The sequence below is a fragment of the Bidens hawaiensis genome, unplaced genomic scaffold, assembly GCF_021521415.1.
Source record: "Bidens hawaiensis isolate Kalapana, Puna unplaced genomic scaffold, B.hawaiensis_p1.1 tig00419582_1, whole genome shotgun sequence".
Taxonomy (NCBI): Eukaryota; Viridiplantae; Streptophyta; class Magnoliopsida; order Asterales; family Asteraceae; genus Bidens; species Bidens hawaiensis.
In genome coordinates, this window is record NW_027504908.1 from 331,702 (window position 1) to 350,232 (window position 18,531).

The 18,531-nt window shown below is 42.8% G+C and overlaps 1 protein-coding gene across 1 annotated transcript; it reads right to left on the reverse strand.

Moving 5' to 3' along the window:
• Positions 1-543: 543 nt before the first annotated feature.
• LOC143609373 (uncharacterized) lies at positions 544-4,077 on the reverse strand. The gene is made up of 2 exons (XM_077084141.1): positions 969-4,077; positions 544-892 (listed from the first exon to the last, which is right to left on the reverse strand). The coding sequence occupies exons 1-2, from the start codon at positions 4,075-4,077 to the stop codon at positions 558-560; spliced, it is 3,444 nt and encodes a 1,147-aa protein (XP_076940256.1). The 3' UTR covers positions 544-557.
• Positions 4,078-18,531: the final 14,454 nt, after the last annotated feature.

The window sequence follows — 18,531 nt, forward strand, 5'->3', positions numbered from 1 at the left end:
GGTATGATTTTGAGTTATAAATTTGTAACATATTTGTAGTGTTGGTTAATGTATGCATCTTCTGGTCACTTTGACTAAAGAAAGTCAAACTGTGAATTTACTAATGAGTAATGACTAAGATAGCCTTATGAGGAACTGGAGTGAGAAAACAAGAGTTTTTTGTTTTGTCTGATCAAATGAAATAAATAATTTTAAGGAATGTGATTCATAGAATAGACTCGGGTTGAAATGATTTGTTTTAGAATCAACGTATAAAAATGGGTTCACTAATTATTTGTAAGTATTGTTTGTTATTTAAAAAATTAAGTTGTAAATTGCTGAACTTTTGATTGCAAGTTATGCAGTAATTTGATGAGAAGCATGTGTAGTTTTTTTTTACTACAAAGTTCTGTTGCAATTTGACTAGGAACAACAAAGAGTTAAATTGGTTTAAGGGCAAAATGGCTAAAGTAAATACTCTGTATGCCATTTTGTTGAAACGGAATTAACGCTCTTAGCCATATAAGAAACTGCTACAATCTTGAAATGAAACTTGCAATTAATAACTCATATATGAGTTATAACCACACTTTCTTGCTGATCTTTGTAAGTGAAGATAAGATCTCATTCATGTCTGGTCGATCATCTGGATCCGTTCGAGTGCAGCATAAAGCCAACCAGAGAATTTGTTCTATAACACCAGGTTTTGTGGAGAAGTTGGAAGCCAAATTAGGATCTACAATTTCAGTCAGCTCACTGATTTCATTTAAAAGTGCTTGTTCTATCAACTGTGGCAAAGTTCCCTCGTCTTCGGTGAGTCCTGTTGATCTTTTTCTAGTGATAAATTCCATTATTATTACTCCAAAGCTAAATACATCCACTTTTGTTGTCACTTTACGCATATATGCAAACTCTGGTGGAGAAAAAATATTAATTAGTGTCTTTTTAGGTCATATGCTATCTAAAAAAGAGAGTTGGTGATGAATTACCTGGTGCCAAGTAACCAATGGTGCCTTGAAATGCTGATGCAGAAGAAACACTCCTTCCATCCGGCTGAAGAACTCCCAGAATCCGAGCGGTCCCAAAATCGCTAACATGAGCATCCCAATTTTCATCGAGAAGAATGTTAGAAGGCTTTAAATCACAGTGAACTATGGGGAAATCGTATCCTGAGTGTAGATAAACGAGCCCTCTAGAAACTGAAACCAAAACATCAATTCTCTCAGGAAGATCCCATCTTGATCGATCAATCCCTGAGTCATGTATAACCTTATCTAGATTACCATTTGCCATGTATTCAAGAACCACAGCCTTTAACTTCCGACTCTCCCATGCATAGCCAACCACTTTCACTAGGTTTCTATGTCTCAATTTTGCTAATGTGTTCATTTCTTTGTAGAAGCTCTTATCAGATTCTGCTGAAAACTCCCTGAAATTCAGATTTTTTACTGCTATCATTCTTCCATCCGTTAGTCTACCCTTGTACACTGTGCTTAACCTGCTTCTACCAAGGATGTTACTTTCACCAAATCCATTAGTAGCATCTTCCAGTTCTTTTCTGCCAAATCTTTTGAGAGCACACCCTTGGGTGAATTCTAGTTCTTGGTCCATAGATTTAGCTTTTGGTTTTCGAACATGACAATAACATAAAACTGCCAAAAATAATACAAGAAGCAAAGCTAGAGATCCGAGTATTGCAAGAATTATGACTTTTCTTGATATTTGATGTGAATGACAGTCGCATGATTTGGTTCTGTTTGCAACACACAAAGATGGATTTCCAATTAAATCTACTGCACTTGAGTTTTTGAAAAGTCCCTTATCGGGAACTCGCCCTTTGAGGTGATTGAAGGAAAGGTTGAGGTGTTTTAATGCCAAATTGTTGCCAAAATTTTCAGGAATCGTGCCATTGAATTTGTTTTGTGAAAGATCAAGTGAAGTAAGAAGGGTCAGTTTCGTCATGGTTTCGGGGATCTCTCCTTCCAATTGATTTCTTGACAAATTTATGAAGGAAAGAACCTCAAGAGTAGGAAATATTTCATCGGAGACGATACCGGAAAGCTGGTTTCCTGACAAATCAAGACTCTGCAGGTTTCTACAGTTCTGAATAGTAACAGGAATACCTCCTGACAAATTATTGTTTGAGATATCAATGGTTTGCACCATCTCCATATTCCCAAACTCACTCGGGATATTTCCTGTAAATAAATTGTTCGAGAAGTTGAGGTATATCTGCATACTCTGCATACTTGAAATCACTGGCCCTGAAATTGATCCAGTGAAAGAGTTGTGCGACAGATCTATCCAGATCAATTTGTTCAGTTTTGTCATATTATTCCCAATTGACCCGTTAAACCTGTTTCCACTGAGATCCAACTGTGAAAGCATATCAAGCTTTGAAACAGAATACAAAACTGGACCCTCAAATTTATTGTTCATCATGTTGAGTTCGGTCAACTGTTTAAGCTCATAGATTTTATTAGGGACCCGACCTTCTAGATTATTGTTACCGATAGATAGGCTTTGAAGATTAGAAATTTTAAAGATTTCGGCAGGAATGGTGCCTGAAAATAGGTTTTGGTCGAGAACTAACTGCAATAGACCCGTTAAGTTTCCAATTTCTTTTGGGATTGGTCCCAAAAAGGAATTGTCAGAAATATTTAGTATTTTGAGATTACAAAGTCTTCCAATTCCTGGTTTCCGCATCCCTTTAAGATTGTTATGTTGTATATACAAGTTCTCAAGACTTGAACAATTGAAGAGATCGTTCGGAATTTCTCCAGATATTTTGTTGCCGCCAATACTAAAAATTGAAAGATTTGCCAGCTTTCCTAAACCCTGAGGAATTTCTCCTACAATTCTATTGTCAAGCAATTCTAACCAATGGATCTTTGTACAGTTTGTGATACTAATTGGAATAGACCCCTCAAGAAGATTACCAAAAAGTAACAAATATATTATGTTGTGAAGAGACCCAATGCTTGAAGGAATTGATCCAGTGAGAAAGTTAAAGCTAAGATCCAAGTTGCTTAAATTGACTAACCTGGTTATTGATGCAGGAATTTCACCATGGAGAGAATTTTCAAACAACTGAAGAGTTTGTAATCTTGATAAATTCCCAATCTCTCTAGGAATGATACCATAAATTTCGTTTTGGCTCAAATCAAGAGTTTCGAGCTCTTTCAATTTACCAATTGAAGTTGGAATTGAACCATAAAATTTGTTGGAACTAAGCCAAAGTTCCAGCAAAGAAGTGCAGTTACACAAGCTATCTGGAATGATTCCACTGATGAAATTGCGTTGCTGTTCTAGTGCCTGCAGATTCTGGAGTTTCCCAAGTTCGGATGGAATCTGACCAGAGAGGGAATTTTGCCACAAGTAAAGATTTTGTAAGTTGGACAAATTCCCAATCTCTCTTGGAATGATACCAGAAAGTTGGTTTTGGTTCAAAGAAATTGATTGTAAATTTTTCAGGTTACCAATAGAAGTTGGAATTGACCCTTCTAAAATATTACTCAAAGCCCAAAGAACCTGAAGATTGGGCAAATCACCAATTTTGTCTGGAAGTGTACCGCTAAGTTTGTTGGAACTAAGTTCAAGGTGTAGCAAAGACGTGCAGTTACACAAGCTATTCGGAATGATTCCAGTGATGGAATTGCTTGCAAGGTATAGTGTTTGCAGATTCTTGAGTCTTCCCAGTTCGGATGGAATCATGCCAGATAGGGAATTGAAAGTCAGAATAAGTGTGGAAAGTTGTATGCAGTATCCAAATTGGAATGGAATGTTGCCGGTGAATGAGTTATAAGATAAATCAAGAAGCCGGAGGCTGGAAAGGTTACCAAGAAAGGGAGAGATTTGGCCTTTGAGGTGTGCTTGTTGAATGGAAATAGAAACGACACGTTCGGTGATATTGTGGCATTGGATCCCAGTCCAGTTGCAGTGGTGGGTGGATTCAGCATTCCAGTTCAGGAGTGCACCAGTCGGGTCATATGTGATTGAATTCTCGAAATGTTTCAAAGCATTTGCTTCATCAGCTTCCAAGGTGGATTGAACAGCGAGCACCAGGAAAGCTAAAAGGTAAAGGATTTTGAACGCCATTGAAGTGGTGATGAGCGTACATAGAAGCTGTTTTGTTTATTTTTTTATTTTTTATTGCAGAATTAGGAAGAAAAGTATTTTCTTAATGTGTCAAATCAAAGACTTTTATCATATGATATGTAGCTTTGTTTTAAGTCTCTTGGAGGAACAATCTCTTCCACGTAAATGGTGGCATACTCCAAGTAAAGACTTTATAATATCATGTGTGGCTTCCCAAAGTTCTTTGGCGTCCCTTTCATAATACAATAAGTTTTAGTATTTTACAGCTTAGTTCAGTTATATTACGTGTGTGTTTTTGGTATATACGTTAGCTACAATCATAATAGGGATTTTTATACATATATTTTAGTTTTTACAAAAAGGTAATTTTAAGAGCAAATTCCCAAAATAAACCAAATTAGGATAGATAAACTCAAAATAGGCCAAATTTTGAAAAAAGTTTCAAATATAATCCAACCAAAGCCATCGGCGCCGATGCATTTGGTTTCCCGTTGATGGATTTCGGCCGCCACTAAAACACTGACACGTATAAAGAGTCTGACCCCACCCGATAATTTTCTTATCAAATTCAGCTCCTCCGTTACTTTTGGTATGAAAAACATCTCTGCTAAAACCATCTCCTCCGTGATGTTTGATCCTGTTTTCATCTCCATGAGTTTTCAAAAAACATCGAAAATTGTGTTTTTTTTAATTCATCTAATCAGACAAATTTCACGTAAATTTCGTCTTTGGAGACGAATTTCAATCAAACATGCATATAGGCCCAATTATTTCGAGGTCATCATCTTTTTGTGGGTTTTCTTCATCTTTCTTGCATCATCATCACTCCCTTGGATTCTTGTTATCTGGATTTTATAAACCCTCAATTGATCTTTAACGTGAATAACATCTCTTCAATGAACTCCATCATTCTTCCTGGTTATTTAACATCTTTTCAAGAAACCCATAATAATCCAAATGGGTCTCATTCTTCTTTACTTGTTTCCATTGATTTGACCCAAAGATCTCAACTTTTGTTAGATCACACAAGGGTTTAACTTTAACTTCAAATTCTTGGAATGCCCAAACCCCTGTTCTTGTAAGTTCTAAGTTAACAACTTTTCAAGATTTTATTAATGGGGTTCTGCTTAAACCTAATCTTGACCATTTTATGAAATGTATGCATGTTTGATTGAAATTCGTCTCCAAATAAGAAATTCAAATGACAAATTAAAAAAAAAACATGAATTTCAATGTGTTTTTTTGAAAACCCACAGAAGAGATGAAAACAAGATCAAAAATCACGGAGGAGATGGTTTTCACAGAGTCGTTTTTCATACCAAAAATAACGGAGGAGATGAATTTTATCAGAAAATTATGCGGTGGGACTCTTTACATGTGTTCGACTCTTTACATGTGTAAAGAGTTAAGACTCTTTAATAGAGGAGATGGATTTTATCAAAAATAAAGGGTCATACTCTTTACACGTGTCAGTATTTTAGTGGCGGTCGAAATTCGTGGGCGGGAAGCAAATGTATCAGCGTCGATGGTTTTGGTTGGATTATTTTTGGAATTTTTTTTTGAAATTTGGCATATTTTGAGTTTGTCTCTTCTAATTTGGCCTATTATGAGAATTTTCCCTAATTTTATCCATAAATTTGTAGAAATAGATGCAATTATTTTTTAATCACCATTTGTCTTGTAATAATAATGTCCAAATTTGGGGTTTAATTAAGATGTTGGGCGTTTCACGGCTATAAGAGTAAGAGTGTAAAATGGTGTTTCAAACTAATATACTTTTCTTTGGATTTCCTTTTCAAGGATAGGAGGGAAAATCCCTAAAATAGCCCATTTATAAAATAAGATTTCAACTGTGTCCTCTAAACTTAATATTTTCAAAAATGGCCCTCTCTAACTCATCTTTGACCATGTATTAGGAAATCTAACGCGTCTTTGACGACATGTTAGCATAACACGTCGTCAAAGATGCGTTGGATTTCCTAACGCATGGTTAAAGACGCTAACACGTCGTCAAAGACGCGTTAGATTTCCTAACACATGGTTAAAGATGAGTTAGGCCTCCAAACACGTAGTCAAAGATATGTTAGCATCAAACGCGTAGTCGAAGATATGTTAGCTTTTTTGTTTGCTTTTTTAATATTATATTTTTGTAACTAGTTTAACTTATATTTGTTTTTCTTTTATAACTTTTAATATATAAAAGTTTTATATTATTTCGAATATACCGACGTGACATGCTTACTTTTACCCACTGACCGACATAAACTAACTCAAACTCGAGCCATGCCAAATCAATATCGAAATATTCAATAAAATTTGACCCCGCTCGGTTTTAAATAAAATTTATGTCGGTCCGTAAGTAAACATTTCTCGTCGGTATATTCGAAATAATATAAAATTTTATATATTAAAAGTTATAAAAGAAAAATAAATATAAGTAAAACTAGCTACAAAAATATAATATTAAAAACAAACAAAAAAGTTAACATATCTTCCACTACGCGTTTGATGCTAACATATCTTTGACTACGTGTTTGGAGGCGTAACTCATCTTTAACCATGTGTTAGGAAATCTAACACGTCTTTGATGACGTGTTGGCGTCTTTAACCATGTGTTAGGAAATCCAACGAGTCTTTGACAACGTGCTATGCTAATATGTCGTCAAAGATGTGTTAAATTTCCTAATAGATGGTTAAAGATGAGTTAGAGATGGCCATTTTTAGAAATATTAAGTTTAGGAGATAAAGTTGGAATCTCGTTTTTAGATAGGCTATTTTGGGGATTTTCCCTATATAGGATTACATAACAGTAATTTAGTGATATTTGTTGGGCCATGTTTTGTATTTTAATTAATTCTTTTGTATTGTATGTATTTTATTGAACTTGTCTTTATACATTGTCATGTATTGAGCCCAAAGCCATTTGTAAACAAAGCCCTTGAGCTATTGTAATATATTTGTCTCATGCCATGCTTCTTTATAAATAGGAAGCATGTGCATGAGAGACATAAGCTTTGACAAACTCTCATTTTATCCATCCAACTCTCTAGCTCTCAAAATCCGAAAATAAACAAACACTAAATTCACGGTTCGCTCCGATACGGGTACACGGTTCAAGTACGCAATTCGTTAAGGTAACGTATTCGGTAGGGAAGGGTAGGCTCATTTCGGTACGAACCGGTACGATGTACCATGTAATTCGGTTCGATGCACCCAAATAAAAAACTAGCTTTTATAATTTATATATACTATAAATTTAATTTAATACTTTTTATGTATAAATATATAAGTTTAAGGATCAAATGTAAACTAGTGAGAATAGAGGGGGCTAATTGTTAGAATACACAAACTAATTTTACACTTTTAATGATTTTTGTGCAAAAAGTTATAAACTTTAAGGACTAAATGTAAAGGATAAAAGAGTAAGGGGGTTAAATATTAAATTATCTAAACTTTTTAAACCCGAAAACAACTTTTTAATAGTTCAGGTGCTCCATCTTCCTCGTCAATCCTCCTCCTTCCTCTTTCTGACGAGAAAATGAACCTTAAGCACTGAATTCGTTCAAAATTCATTCAACTGGAACACTAAATTCATTATATTAGAACATCGATTATGCTCAATTGGGACATCAAATTCGTTAGATTGGATTGACGAACCGGCGAAATGGGTGAGCGAATTGAACAACGATCGGAACGCTAACGTATGCCGATCCGGTACATTTCGTACCAAGACGAAATTCGCAGCAATCTTAGCAATTTCTGTGACTATGGACTACATAACTTTGAGGGGGGGGGGGGGGTGGGGCTCTTTTTAGCACCACAACATTTTACAAAACTCTTCAATTCAATACTGACTACACCGTCACGTGTCGCAAAACGTCTAAAAGTGAAAAGTTTTGACTACGCATGATCCAATTGGGTACAAGTTTGGAATTTAAGTTGCGGACGTCTCACGTCTAGTAGAATGATTTGGTACCGTACGTGGTGTATCAAATTCAAAGTCAATTATAATTTTTAAAGAAATAGACACAACGTACGCGCTATATTATTATATTTTTCTTTGAATATCTTGATAGGATCTCATAACAATAAAGTAGTAATAAAGCATAGTAAAATATTATATTTAATCGTCTATTATATAAAATTTCCCGGCCACTTGCAGTATTTTAAGTGTTAGTTTCAGTGGATTAACCGCGTCTTTCTACAACCTCCTCCCACTAAAATATTCCTGAATGATAATAGCACGTCCTACCTTCTTTTAAACGCCACTGTCCCTTTCATCGTAGCCATCAAACAGATGAAACAGTCATAAAAGAAAACGCCAATATATTCGTCTGTTTGTATATATTAGCAGCTGTTACGGGCCTTTTATCTCTCCCATTCATCTCCATAGCATCATTTATCTTATACGCATGGGCGGTTTGCGTGTCCGAAACAAAATGTTTTGGAACAATCATCTAACCTACCTATATATATTAAAGCAACATGATCTTTTCACATGGCATCATTTTAGGGCTTCCCCATAGGATGCCATGAAGAGGTAGGTCCCAGCAGAGCCCAGTTGGACCCGCAAGACTCACCTTAAACAGGGACGTCTGCGCAGAGACCAACTGGATCCGCAGGACCAACCATGCTCAGAGACGTGACGTCCTTACGCGCAGTACGCAAGCTGGTCCCGCAGGAAATGCCTCCCAATGGCGAAGGACTCCGCCTGTCCCCGCAGCCTCGGATACAAGCCATTAGGGAAGGCCACCCGCGCAGCATGGCTACACGCACAAGGCACTTAGCTCTCGATCATTCAGTGTCACCTGAAGGAATGAGCCAAGCCGGGAGCAATCCCGCACAGAGGCGGGAGGGGGAATACTCCTGCCCAAATAAGCCAGTCTGTATACTGAAGGACCTTTTACTGTACCTGACGAGGTATGGGCGAAAGATCTGATCAGAGATACGACAGCTCACTGATACAGTATGGCGAGCAGCATGCTCCTGTACTGAATCACTATTAGCCGCTGCCTACTCACCAACTACTGTCATACCACGTGCGTAGCCGGCAGTTGGTGGAAAGGGAATAGTATACAGCAGGCCTGGTCACTATCAGCCGCTGCCTACCCACCAACTACCAGCAGGGCACGTGCGTAGACTACTGTTGATGAACAGGAACATTGTTGCAGCCGGCCATACCTCCTTGGAAACCTACCTTCGGCTATAAATACCCCAAATGGTATGATCATCGACACATTACATTATCATATTATCATCATATTATACCTGATATCTGCTCTAGCAATCTCTTAATATACTTTTATATTTAAAGAGCAATCTAGTCTGATTCTCACGCCGGAGGGTGGTCACAAGGAGGAACCCCCCCCTTCTCAGTGACGAGCTCACGGTGTCTGTTTTGCAGGTTATCAGAAGAACCATCTTCCAAGGGTCTAACCCCTCGTGGGAAACAGCTATCCAACCCCCAGGTTACCAGTAATCTGCCCGGGGTCCGGTTAGTGTTTCTTCATTGGCGCCATCCGTGCATAAAGCTAGAACTACAATTTTCTCCAGTTTTTTCAAACTTCTACAAAGATGGTTAGAGAAATTCCGGTAACCACAACACCTGCTACTAGGGGGAATACCGGCAACACAGTTTTTACGAACACTACCCCGGCTACCGAAGCCGGGGCAAGTGAAGTAAATTTTACGAACACTACCCCACTTACCAAAGCCGGGGCAAGTGCAGTAAATGATCACCTACGGGGATCCACCGATATCCAGTTTGAGAAACGAAGACTCCCCCGCCAGACTCTCGATGAAGTTAAGGCATGGGCGGAGGCACGACAAAAGGAATTCCAGGCTGAGTTGGACGAACGCTTGCGTTCCGTGCAACAGGCCGACGAATTCGACTACTGGGAGGATGACTCGGAGGAATCCGACTCCGACGCGAACCCTCGTCATAGGGCAAAAGGGAAGCGTAAGGAAACGGGATCCCAACCGAAAAGGCATTTTGGACAAGCCTTCAAACCAAAAAGCACAGGTGGAAGTCCACGAGACTTCTCTAAAACGTTCAGACCAAACGTTGCAAATGCAGGAACGTCCAAATTTGCAAGGGACATTGCTGAAGCAATCGCCCCAAAGAGTGCCAAACAAATGCCCAACATAGGCACATATGACGGTATATCTGATCCAGACGATCATTTGAACAGGTTCATAGCAGGGGCAACCGTCAGCAATTGGACGGAACCCACGTGGTGTTACATGTTCCAAATGACGCTGGTTGGGGCTGCTAGAGCATGGTTCGATCGTCTACCGGTCAACCACATCTACGACTGGGCAGACTTCCAACAGAAGTTTAGCCAACACTTCAGCCAGCAACGGAAGTATACCGAGGAGCAATGGACAATCCTCAAATGCATACGAGAGGAAGACGAATCTCTGCCAAACTTCATCACTCGCTTCAACTCAAAGAAGCTAAGTTCGGGCAATATCAGCGAAGATCTTGTTCGCGCTGCCTTCATCCAGGGCGCACATGACCCGGAGCTCATCCGCACCCTAACGGGTAAAGATGGCATGCCATCCACATGGGATGGCATCATGACAGCAGCAAAACGCTATGCGGAAACAGAGAAGCAACTGGGTAGAGATCTCCCACAAAGCACAAACCTCTACACCCAGAGGACGAGAGAAGACAACGTCCTCACCGCCCGACTAAATAAAAAACGAAAGCTAGGCATTTGGCAGTCAAGGGTAAACTTTGACACCTCATCCGGCTTGCAACATCGGTTGGGCGGAAGGGATAATGTACAGTCGCACCGGAACTCCAGATGGACGCCACTCACCAAAAGCGTCACTGAGATATTCGCCACTGAAGAGCTCCCATGGCCAAAGCCTCCAATAATCCGACATCGTCACGATGCTGATCGGAGCAAATACTGTGACTTTCACAAGACAAAGGGCCACAACACTGAAGAATGCATAGATGTAAAGGATATGGTCGAAGCATTTGTCAGAGATGGGACGCTCGCGCACCTCGTGGCGTAATAAAGGCTGAGCAGGCGAGTGCGTATAGAACCCCAGCTGGGGAAAACACGAATCAATTCCAGCTTCAAATTCGAGACTACATGCTGCGTAAAGAACGAGATCCCGAACCAGGTGCGTATCGGCTCGATGGCACTCCCATCCCGACATGGAAGGGAGCTCATTTACACAGTCGTCATGTAAATCAATTCCAATTTGTAAAGAAAAGGCCAAGAGCCACTTCTAATGGAAATGATTCTCTTTAAGAACACCGAAGCTGATGATTTTACATTTATACTTTTCTGAACTAATATGCCGGTTTTCACCGCATAATTACGTGAAGTCATTGCATGGGAAGGCGGTCCTACCCGCACGAACCCAATAACGTGACAAACCTTCACGCAGGTCAGTTTGGGAAAAAGTTCAGAACCCAAAAATGAAAGTGCCGGTCTATCCGCATGAATCATTAAAGGAAACTGAATAATAACCTATCAAACAACCGCGCGTCGAACGGTTAAACTATCCAACACTGGTGACGGCATTCACATTACGTGAAGTCGTTGCGTGGGAAGGCGGTCTTACCCGCACGAACCCAATAACGTGGCAAACCTTCACGCAGAGTCAGTTGAAGGAGTTCAATTATCCCATTAAATGAAAGTGCCGGTCTATCCGCATGAATCATAAAAGGAAAATATTCCCCCTATCGACAACCGCGCGTCGAACGGTTCAAAACAAAATTCTGAAAAAGGATAAGGAAAACCTACACGCAGGTCAGATAAGGGTAAAGTTTTGCCATCCTACTAAGTGCAAGTGACGGTTCTACCCGCACAATCACGAAAGAGGAAGCAAAACTTCACACCTATTATCAACCACGTTCAAAGGTTAACTTATCCTCAAAAGGTAAGAAAAACCTACACGCAGGTCAGATAAGTTAAAGTTTTGCCATCCTACTAAGTGCAAGTGACGGTTCCACCCGCACAATCACGAAAGAGGAAGCAAGACTTCATGTTATCAACCACGTTCAAAGGACAACTTATCTTAATGCCTTAGAAATTTCGAAAAGGAAAACCTACACGCAGGTCAGATATAAGTTAAAGTTTAGCCATCCTACCAAGTGCAAGTGACGGTTCTACCCGCACAATCACGAAGGAGGAAGCGAAACTTTAACCCACTATCAACCACGTTCAAAGGTTCTTATTCTAAACACTTGGAAAATTGCTAATTTAAACTAAGTATGCAAGTCATAAGTTTATAAAGCAAGGAACCCAAAGAAGGAAATAACAATCTTATACGCAAAAAGATTAATATTTCAAGAAAATATTACAATGGCCGGGTAACTACCCGCCTAAAAGAATAAAACTATACAAGTCTATCTTAGCAATGGGAAGGGATCTTCAGGATCAAGCTTCAGGGCCGCTTCCACTTGGACCCGCTCTGTCAGAAGAACGGGGTGGTTCGAGGAAAGCTTTGAGGACAGCTAACCCATCATCAGCAACAGCTACTTCATCCACCTTTTCCACCACTGGATGCGGGAAGGCGGCGTATTGGTTCAATGCTTGGTCGTAAATGGCTTCGGTATCCACATCGAACAAAGGGAAGTTGGAAGGCGGGACGCCTTTCTCAACAAACCCTAGACCAAGCATGAAGCCGGCTTTTTCCCCATCATCATGAGAAGCGTTGAGGGCTGCGGTCATAGCATCATCGTAGGAGGTCTCTGAAAAGACCCGACACACAACCTACAAAGAAAAAAAATACAAGTATTAGAACCTTTTTCTTACAAAAGAAATGCGTGAAGATAAATCTAAACATACCTGAGGCAACGCTTCTCGAAGAAGCCATTGGAGGGCAGCTTGAGCTTCGGTATGGGCGCGTTCGGCTTCGCTCTTGTTAAGGTTGGCAAGTAAAACTTCCTTAGCGGCAGCCTCTTCGACGCCCTTAAGCTTCCGCTCGGTTTGGTCAAGCACCCCCCTCTGGTCCAGGATTTCCTGGAGTTTCTTGGCGTCTTCCATTGCCAAGGCATCATGAGCGCGTTGGAGAGCCTCTAATTTGCCTTTCAGCTCCTCATTCTCCAAACGCAGAGGCTCAGCAACGGCTTCAGCCTGGGCAGCCCTCTCGGTTGCGTTTCGCGCAGTTTCCCTGGCCAGCCGAAGCTGTTCATTCACAGCTTGGGCAGCCTTGGAACGGGCCTCGAGTCGCGCCTGAACTTCAACCTCGAGGGCCTTGAAGGCCTTCTCCTTGGCGACGGCAGCTGCCGCCAGCTGTTGGTTCTCCTCCCGGAGAGCACGCGCTTCAGATACGTCTTTGGCGCGAGCTGCTTTCAACTTGTCGTTTTCACGACAAAGCAGCTCGATGCGCGGCTGCATCCGGGCCTGGAGAACCCGAAGCTCATTGGTTAGCCTACCCTCCTGGTAGCTAGCCATGGCTTCCCCCAACGCACCATGAGGAGCAGCGTGGCGAGCCCAGTCCACGCACTCCACAGGGGTGCGAAGGGTTGTTCCTCGGCGTATGTTCCATCGTGGAACATACACTTCATTGGAATCCGACACTGCAAAAGAAACAAAGACAGTAAGGAAAAGATGATAAAAAAAAAAAGGGGAAAAACAAAGGAACCCTACGCACCTGTAGGGTCAATGACAGGCCGATATCCGCCAAACCCATCACCTGAACCTAAAGGAAATCCATCCAACAGGTCAGGCAGATGGGAAGGTGGCAAAGATCGGCGGGAAGCCCTGCGCGTACCTGATGGTCCGGCTGTCGGTGCCGGTGGCGCGGGCATGGTGGCAGCCACCGTGGTCGCCGTCGTGGTCTCCGCCGTGGTCGCCGCCTCCTCAAAAGCAGCAGTAACCGCCGGTTCCGTGAAGGATGCTGTAAAAATCGCACTCACGGCCGGCGGTGACGTCATCTCGGCCGGAACAGTTGGCTCGACGGAATGAGCAACTGGACCAGCGGATGCAGGCGCAGGCGACTGGGTCGACGCCTCAGGAAGGCTGACCGAGCCGACCGTCATTGGCGAGGAGGTACTCCCCTGCGTTTCACCCAGGATTGCGTCAACATCCACGCCTGCACAAAGAAAAAAGTGTTAAAAGAAAATTATGAAGTGACAAATCTACAAAGGCATTATGATTATACTTACGGGTTTTCTTGACCCTGAACGTACGGACGGGCGGGGAGGAACCCGATGGAGCCGGCCTCTTGGTACCGGTCACCGTCGTCTTCGTTGGTTCTCCGGAGGTAACGGTCGTAGCCTCCGGAGCAGTGGTCTTCTCACCACCGGTCTTCCCCGCCACCTCTTCACTATCTGACTCCGTGTCAGATAGAACCACTGGATCAGCTGTGGAGGCCTTCTCCTTCCCCTTCACGCCGGCAGCAGTCTTCTTCTTCCGCACAAGGGGAGGACCATCTGCGGATTCCTCAGAAGAAGATAGGATGTAAGGATTTCCAACAGCGGGTATAGCATTGAGGGGTTCGGGATAAAATATCTCCTTACCTGGCCGCCGGTGGCTCAGGATCTCTTGGCCCGGCGGATAGACCTCCACAAACCTATCCGCCGTTTGCTCCAGGATGGGCAACTCATTGTCGTCCAGAGCGCGAGTGCCCACCCGCACGGGACTGTCAGCTTCCCGCGGAAACAGGAGCGACTCCAAATTATTCCCCTCTGAAAGAAAAAGAAACAGTTAGAAAATTAACTAATATCAGCAAGAAAGACAAGACATACCATAAGGAATAGAGTTCAAACCATATTCAAGAAGGATGGGAAACCGGGACGCATCCTTCCATACCCGGCTCATCCCCAGCAGCACCATCCCGGACTCCGCAAACCGGTAAACCGGAGATTGGACCCGGGATATCTTCGCGAACCATTCAGCCTCCTGGTAGCTGGAAGCGTGAAGGCTCGGAAGCGCTTGACCCTTCTTGAACTTCATAGCAATGGGGATGGCGCGGGCAGAGATGTAGAAGAACTCCCGCTTCCACGATCGGAGACTGCGCTCGGTCACGCAGATCTTCAAACCCTTAATACGGGTTGTCAGGGTGTACCACCCCTGGACGCACCTCCAAGTATAAAAGGTCATCAGGCGGTCCACGTAGGGCTCAATACCCAGAATCCGACACACCCACTCGAAGTGCCGGACCTTGGCAATCGCCATCGGATGCACCTCGGTCAGGTGCACCCCGTGCCTCTCCAGGACACGGTACACAAACTTTGTCAATGGGAACCTAAGGTTCCCATAAACAAAGAATGCAGCATATACCCCGATCTTGCCACTGGGGGCATCGTACACAGTCTGGTGGGATTCAGGAAACTCAGGCTCGAGAGACTCGAGCATGAACTTCCTGACGATGTACTGGTACTGATCGACAGGTAGAGCACACTGGCACTCGCCAGCAGTACTCCTATCGTCGGCTACAGCTTCAGCATCATGAGACATTTTTGCAGAAAGAAGAGTGATTTCGGGAAAATGCTTGCCTGAAAAAGGGGAGTATTTGCCGGAAATCACTAAGAAGAAGAAGAAGGGAGGTGAAAGTGTGGATTACAAAGAGGCCTCTCCCCCTTTATATACTAATCGCAATTAATGCGGTGAATTTAATGCGGAGGAGAGAGAAATCGAAGGTGCAATGAAACTATGACACGTGGCAAAAAGCAGGCTGGCAACAGCTGTTGACAGGACGTGTGCCAGTAATTTCACGGCCACGCGCCCGAAAAATCGTGCCCACGCGCCAGGAAAAGCGTCTGGAATGACCATGTTCTGTCACGTCACCATAACTTCCTGCACGTCCTGACACAGTCAGAAGAAACCGTCGCACGACGTGTCAGAGGTTTGGACTGTTCTTATCTTTTCACCAACTCTTCGAATTTCAAAATTCAAAAAAAAAAAAAAAAAAAAAAAAAAAAAAAAAAAATTTTGAAAATATTAAAAAGTAAGCGGGAAAATACCCCTTACCCCTTGGCAAACAAGTAACCGTAAGACGGATGCGGGTACAGTGTTAAGGCAAAACCCTTCACATACCTAGCACCCGCAGGGAATTGAAGCCAAGTACCTTGGCAAACAAGTAACCATAAGCCGGGTGCGGGTACAGTGTAAAGGCAAAACCCTTCACATACCTAGCACCCGCAGGGAATTGAAGCCAAGAAAATCTTGGCGAACAAGTAACCGTAAGACGGCCGCGGGTACAATGTTAAGGCAAAACCCTTCACATACCTAGCACCCGCAGGGAATTGAAGCCAAGTATTCCTCGGCAACCAAGTAACTACAAGACGGGTGCGGGTACAGTGTACAGGCAAAACCCTCCACATACCTAGCACCCGCAGGGAATTGACGCTAGGAATACCTTGGAAGTAAAGTAACCGTAAGACGAGCGCAGGCACAGTGTTAAGGCAAAACCCTTCACATACCTAGCGCTCCGCTGGGAATTGAAACCAAGAAGGATCTTCTGGGCAATGCTTGCGGAAACGGAAATAACATCCCCACATAGCAGGAACGTCGAGAACTACGTTGTTGGAAGTTCCAAGATGGAATTGATGGTTTTAACATAATTGATCACTATGTTCAAAACTACCAAAACCTCATGGAAAATACATACAACTGGGACTCAATGCTCCTGACTTGCGAGGAGGTTACAGACCTACCCGCATCATACCCAAAGACCAAGCAGGAAACTCGGGCATTTCTGCAAGTGACAAGGACTTCCGCGGAAAGAATCTCCATGGAAAACCTTACAAAACCCTTTTCAAAACCCTTTGCTCAAGTCCAAAAGTTCACCTCACTTTATTAAACACTCATGAGAAGAACATTGGACTGGGGGGACTTGAAGAGGTAGGTCCCAGCAGAGCCCAGTTGGACCCGCAAGACTCACCTTAAACAGGGACGTCTGCGCAGAGACCAACTGGATCCGCAGGACCAACCATGCTCAGAGACGTGACGTCCTTACGCGCAGTACGCAAGCTGGTCCCGCAGGAAATGCCTCCCAATGGCGAAGGACTCCGCCTGTCCCCGCAGCCTCGGATACAAGCCATTAGGGAAGGCCACCCGCGCAGCATGGCTACACGCACAAGGCACTTAGCTCTCGATCATTCAGTGTCACCTGAAGGAATGAGCCAAGCCGGGAGCAATCCCGCACAGAGGCGGGAGGGGGAATACTCCTGCCCAAATAAGCCAGTCTGTATACTGAAGGACCTTTTACTGTACCTGACGAGGTATGGGCGAAAGATCTGATCAGAGATACGACAGCTCACTGATACAGTATGGCGAGCAGCATGCTCCTGTACTGAATCACTATTAGCCGCTGCCTACTCACCAACTACTGTCATACCACGTGCGTAGCCGGCAGTTGGTGGAAAGGGAATAGTATACAGCAGGCCTGGTCACTATCAGCCGCTGCCTACCCACCAACTACCAGCAGGGCACGTGCGTAGACTACTGTTGATGAACAGGAACATTGTTGCAGCCGGCCATACCTCCTTGGAAACCTACCTTCGGCTATAAATACCCCAAATGGTATGATCATCGACACATTACATTATCATATTATCATCATATTATACCTGATATCTGCTCTAGCAATCTCTTAATATACTTTTATATTTAAAGAGCAATCTAGTCTGATTCTCACGCCGGAGGGTGGTCACAAGGAGGAACCCCCCCCTTCTCAGTGACGAGCTCACGGTGTCTGTTTTGCAGGTTATCAGAAGAACCATCTTCCAAGGGTCTAACCCCTCGTGGGAAACAGCTATCCAACCCCCAGGTTACCAGTAATCTGCCCGGGGTCCGGTTAGTGTTTCTTCAGTGTCCGAAACAAAATGTTTTGGAACAATCATCTAACCTACCTATATATATTAAAGCAACATGATCTTTTCACATGGCATCATTTTAGGGCTTCCCCATAGGATGCCATGTGAATAGTTTCCTATTTTATCATCTCTTCTTCCAAACACAATACGGAGCATGAACCCATTGTCAGTTTTTGTCTGATGATGTGGACGAGAACCATGTGTTCCGCCATTTGAAACGGCGGATCTTGAATATTTTATTCGTGTTCCGCCATTTGAAATGGCGGATGTCAGTTTACAGCTGACCGCCGGTCACCTAGCTTACCCCTCTATGTGTCAAAAATATTTTTTAATTGACATCCGCCATTTCAAATGGCGGTTGTGAACAGTAATTCGTACTTCCTATGACCCACACATGTATTTTATTATATTTCAATGACATCCGCCATTTCAAATGACGGATATGAACAGTAATTCGTACTTCATATGACCCACAGATTCTATGTATTTTATTATATTTCAATGACATCCGTCATTTCAAATGGCGGATGTGAACAGTAATTCGTACTTGACATGACAACTTCCCTTTATCCTTTTACATAAGACAAAACATCAAAATCAGTCCTTTATGTTTGCACGTTTTTTCAATGGTTGTCCTTTCGCAAACTTAATAACCGAAAGCATCC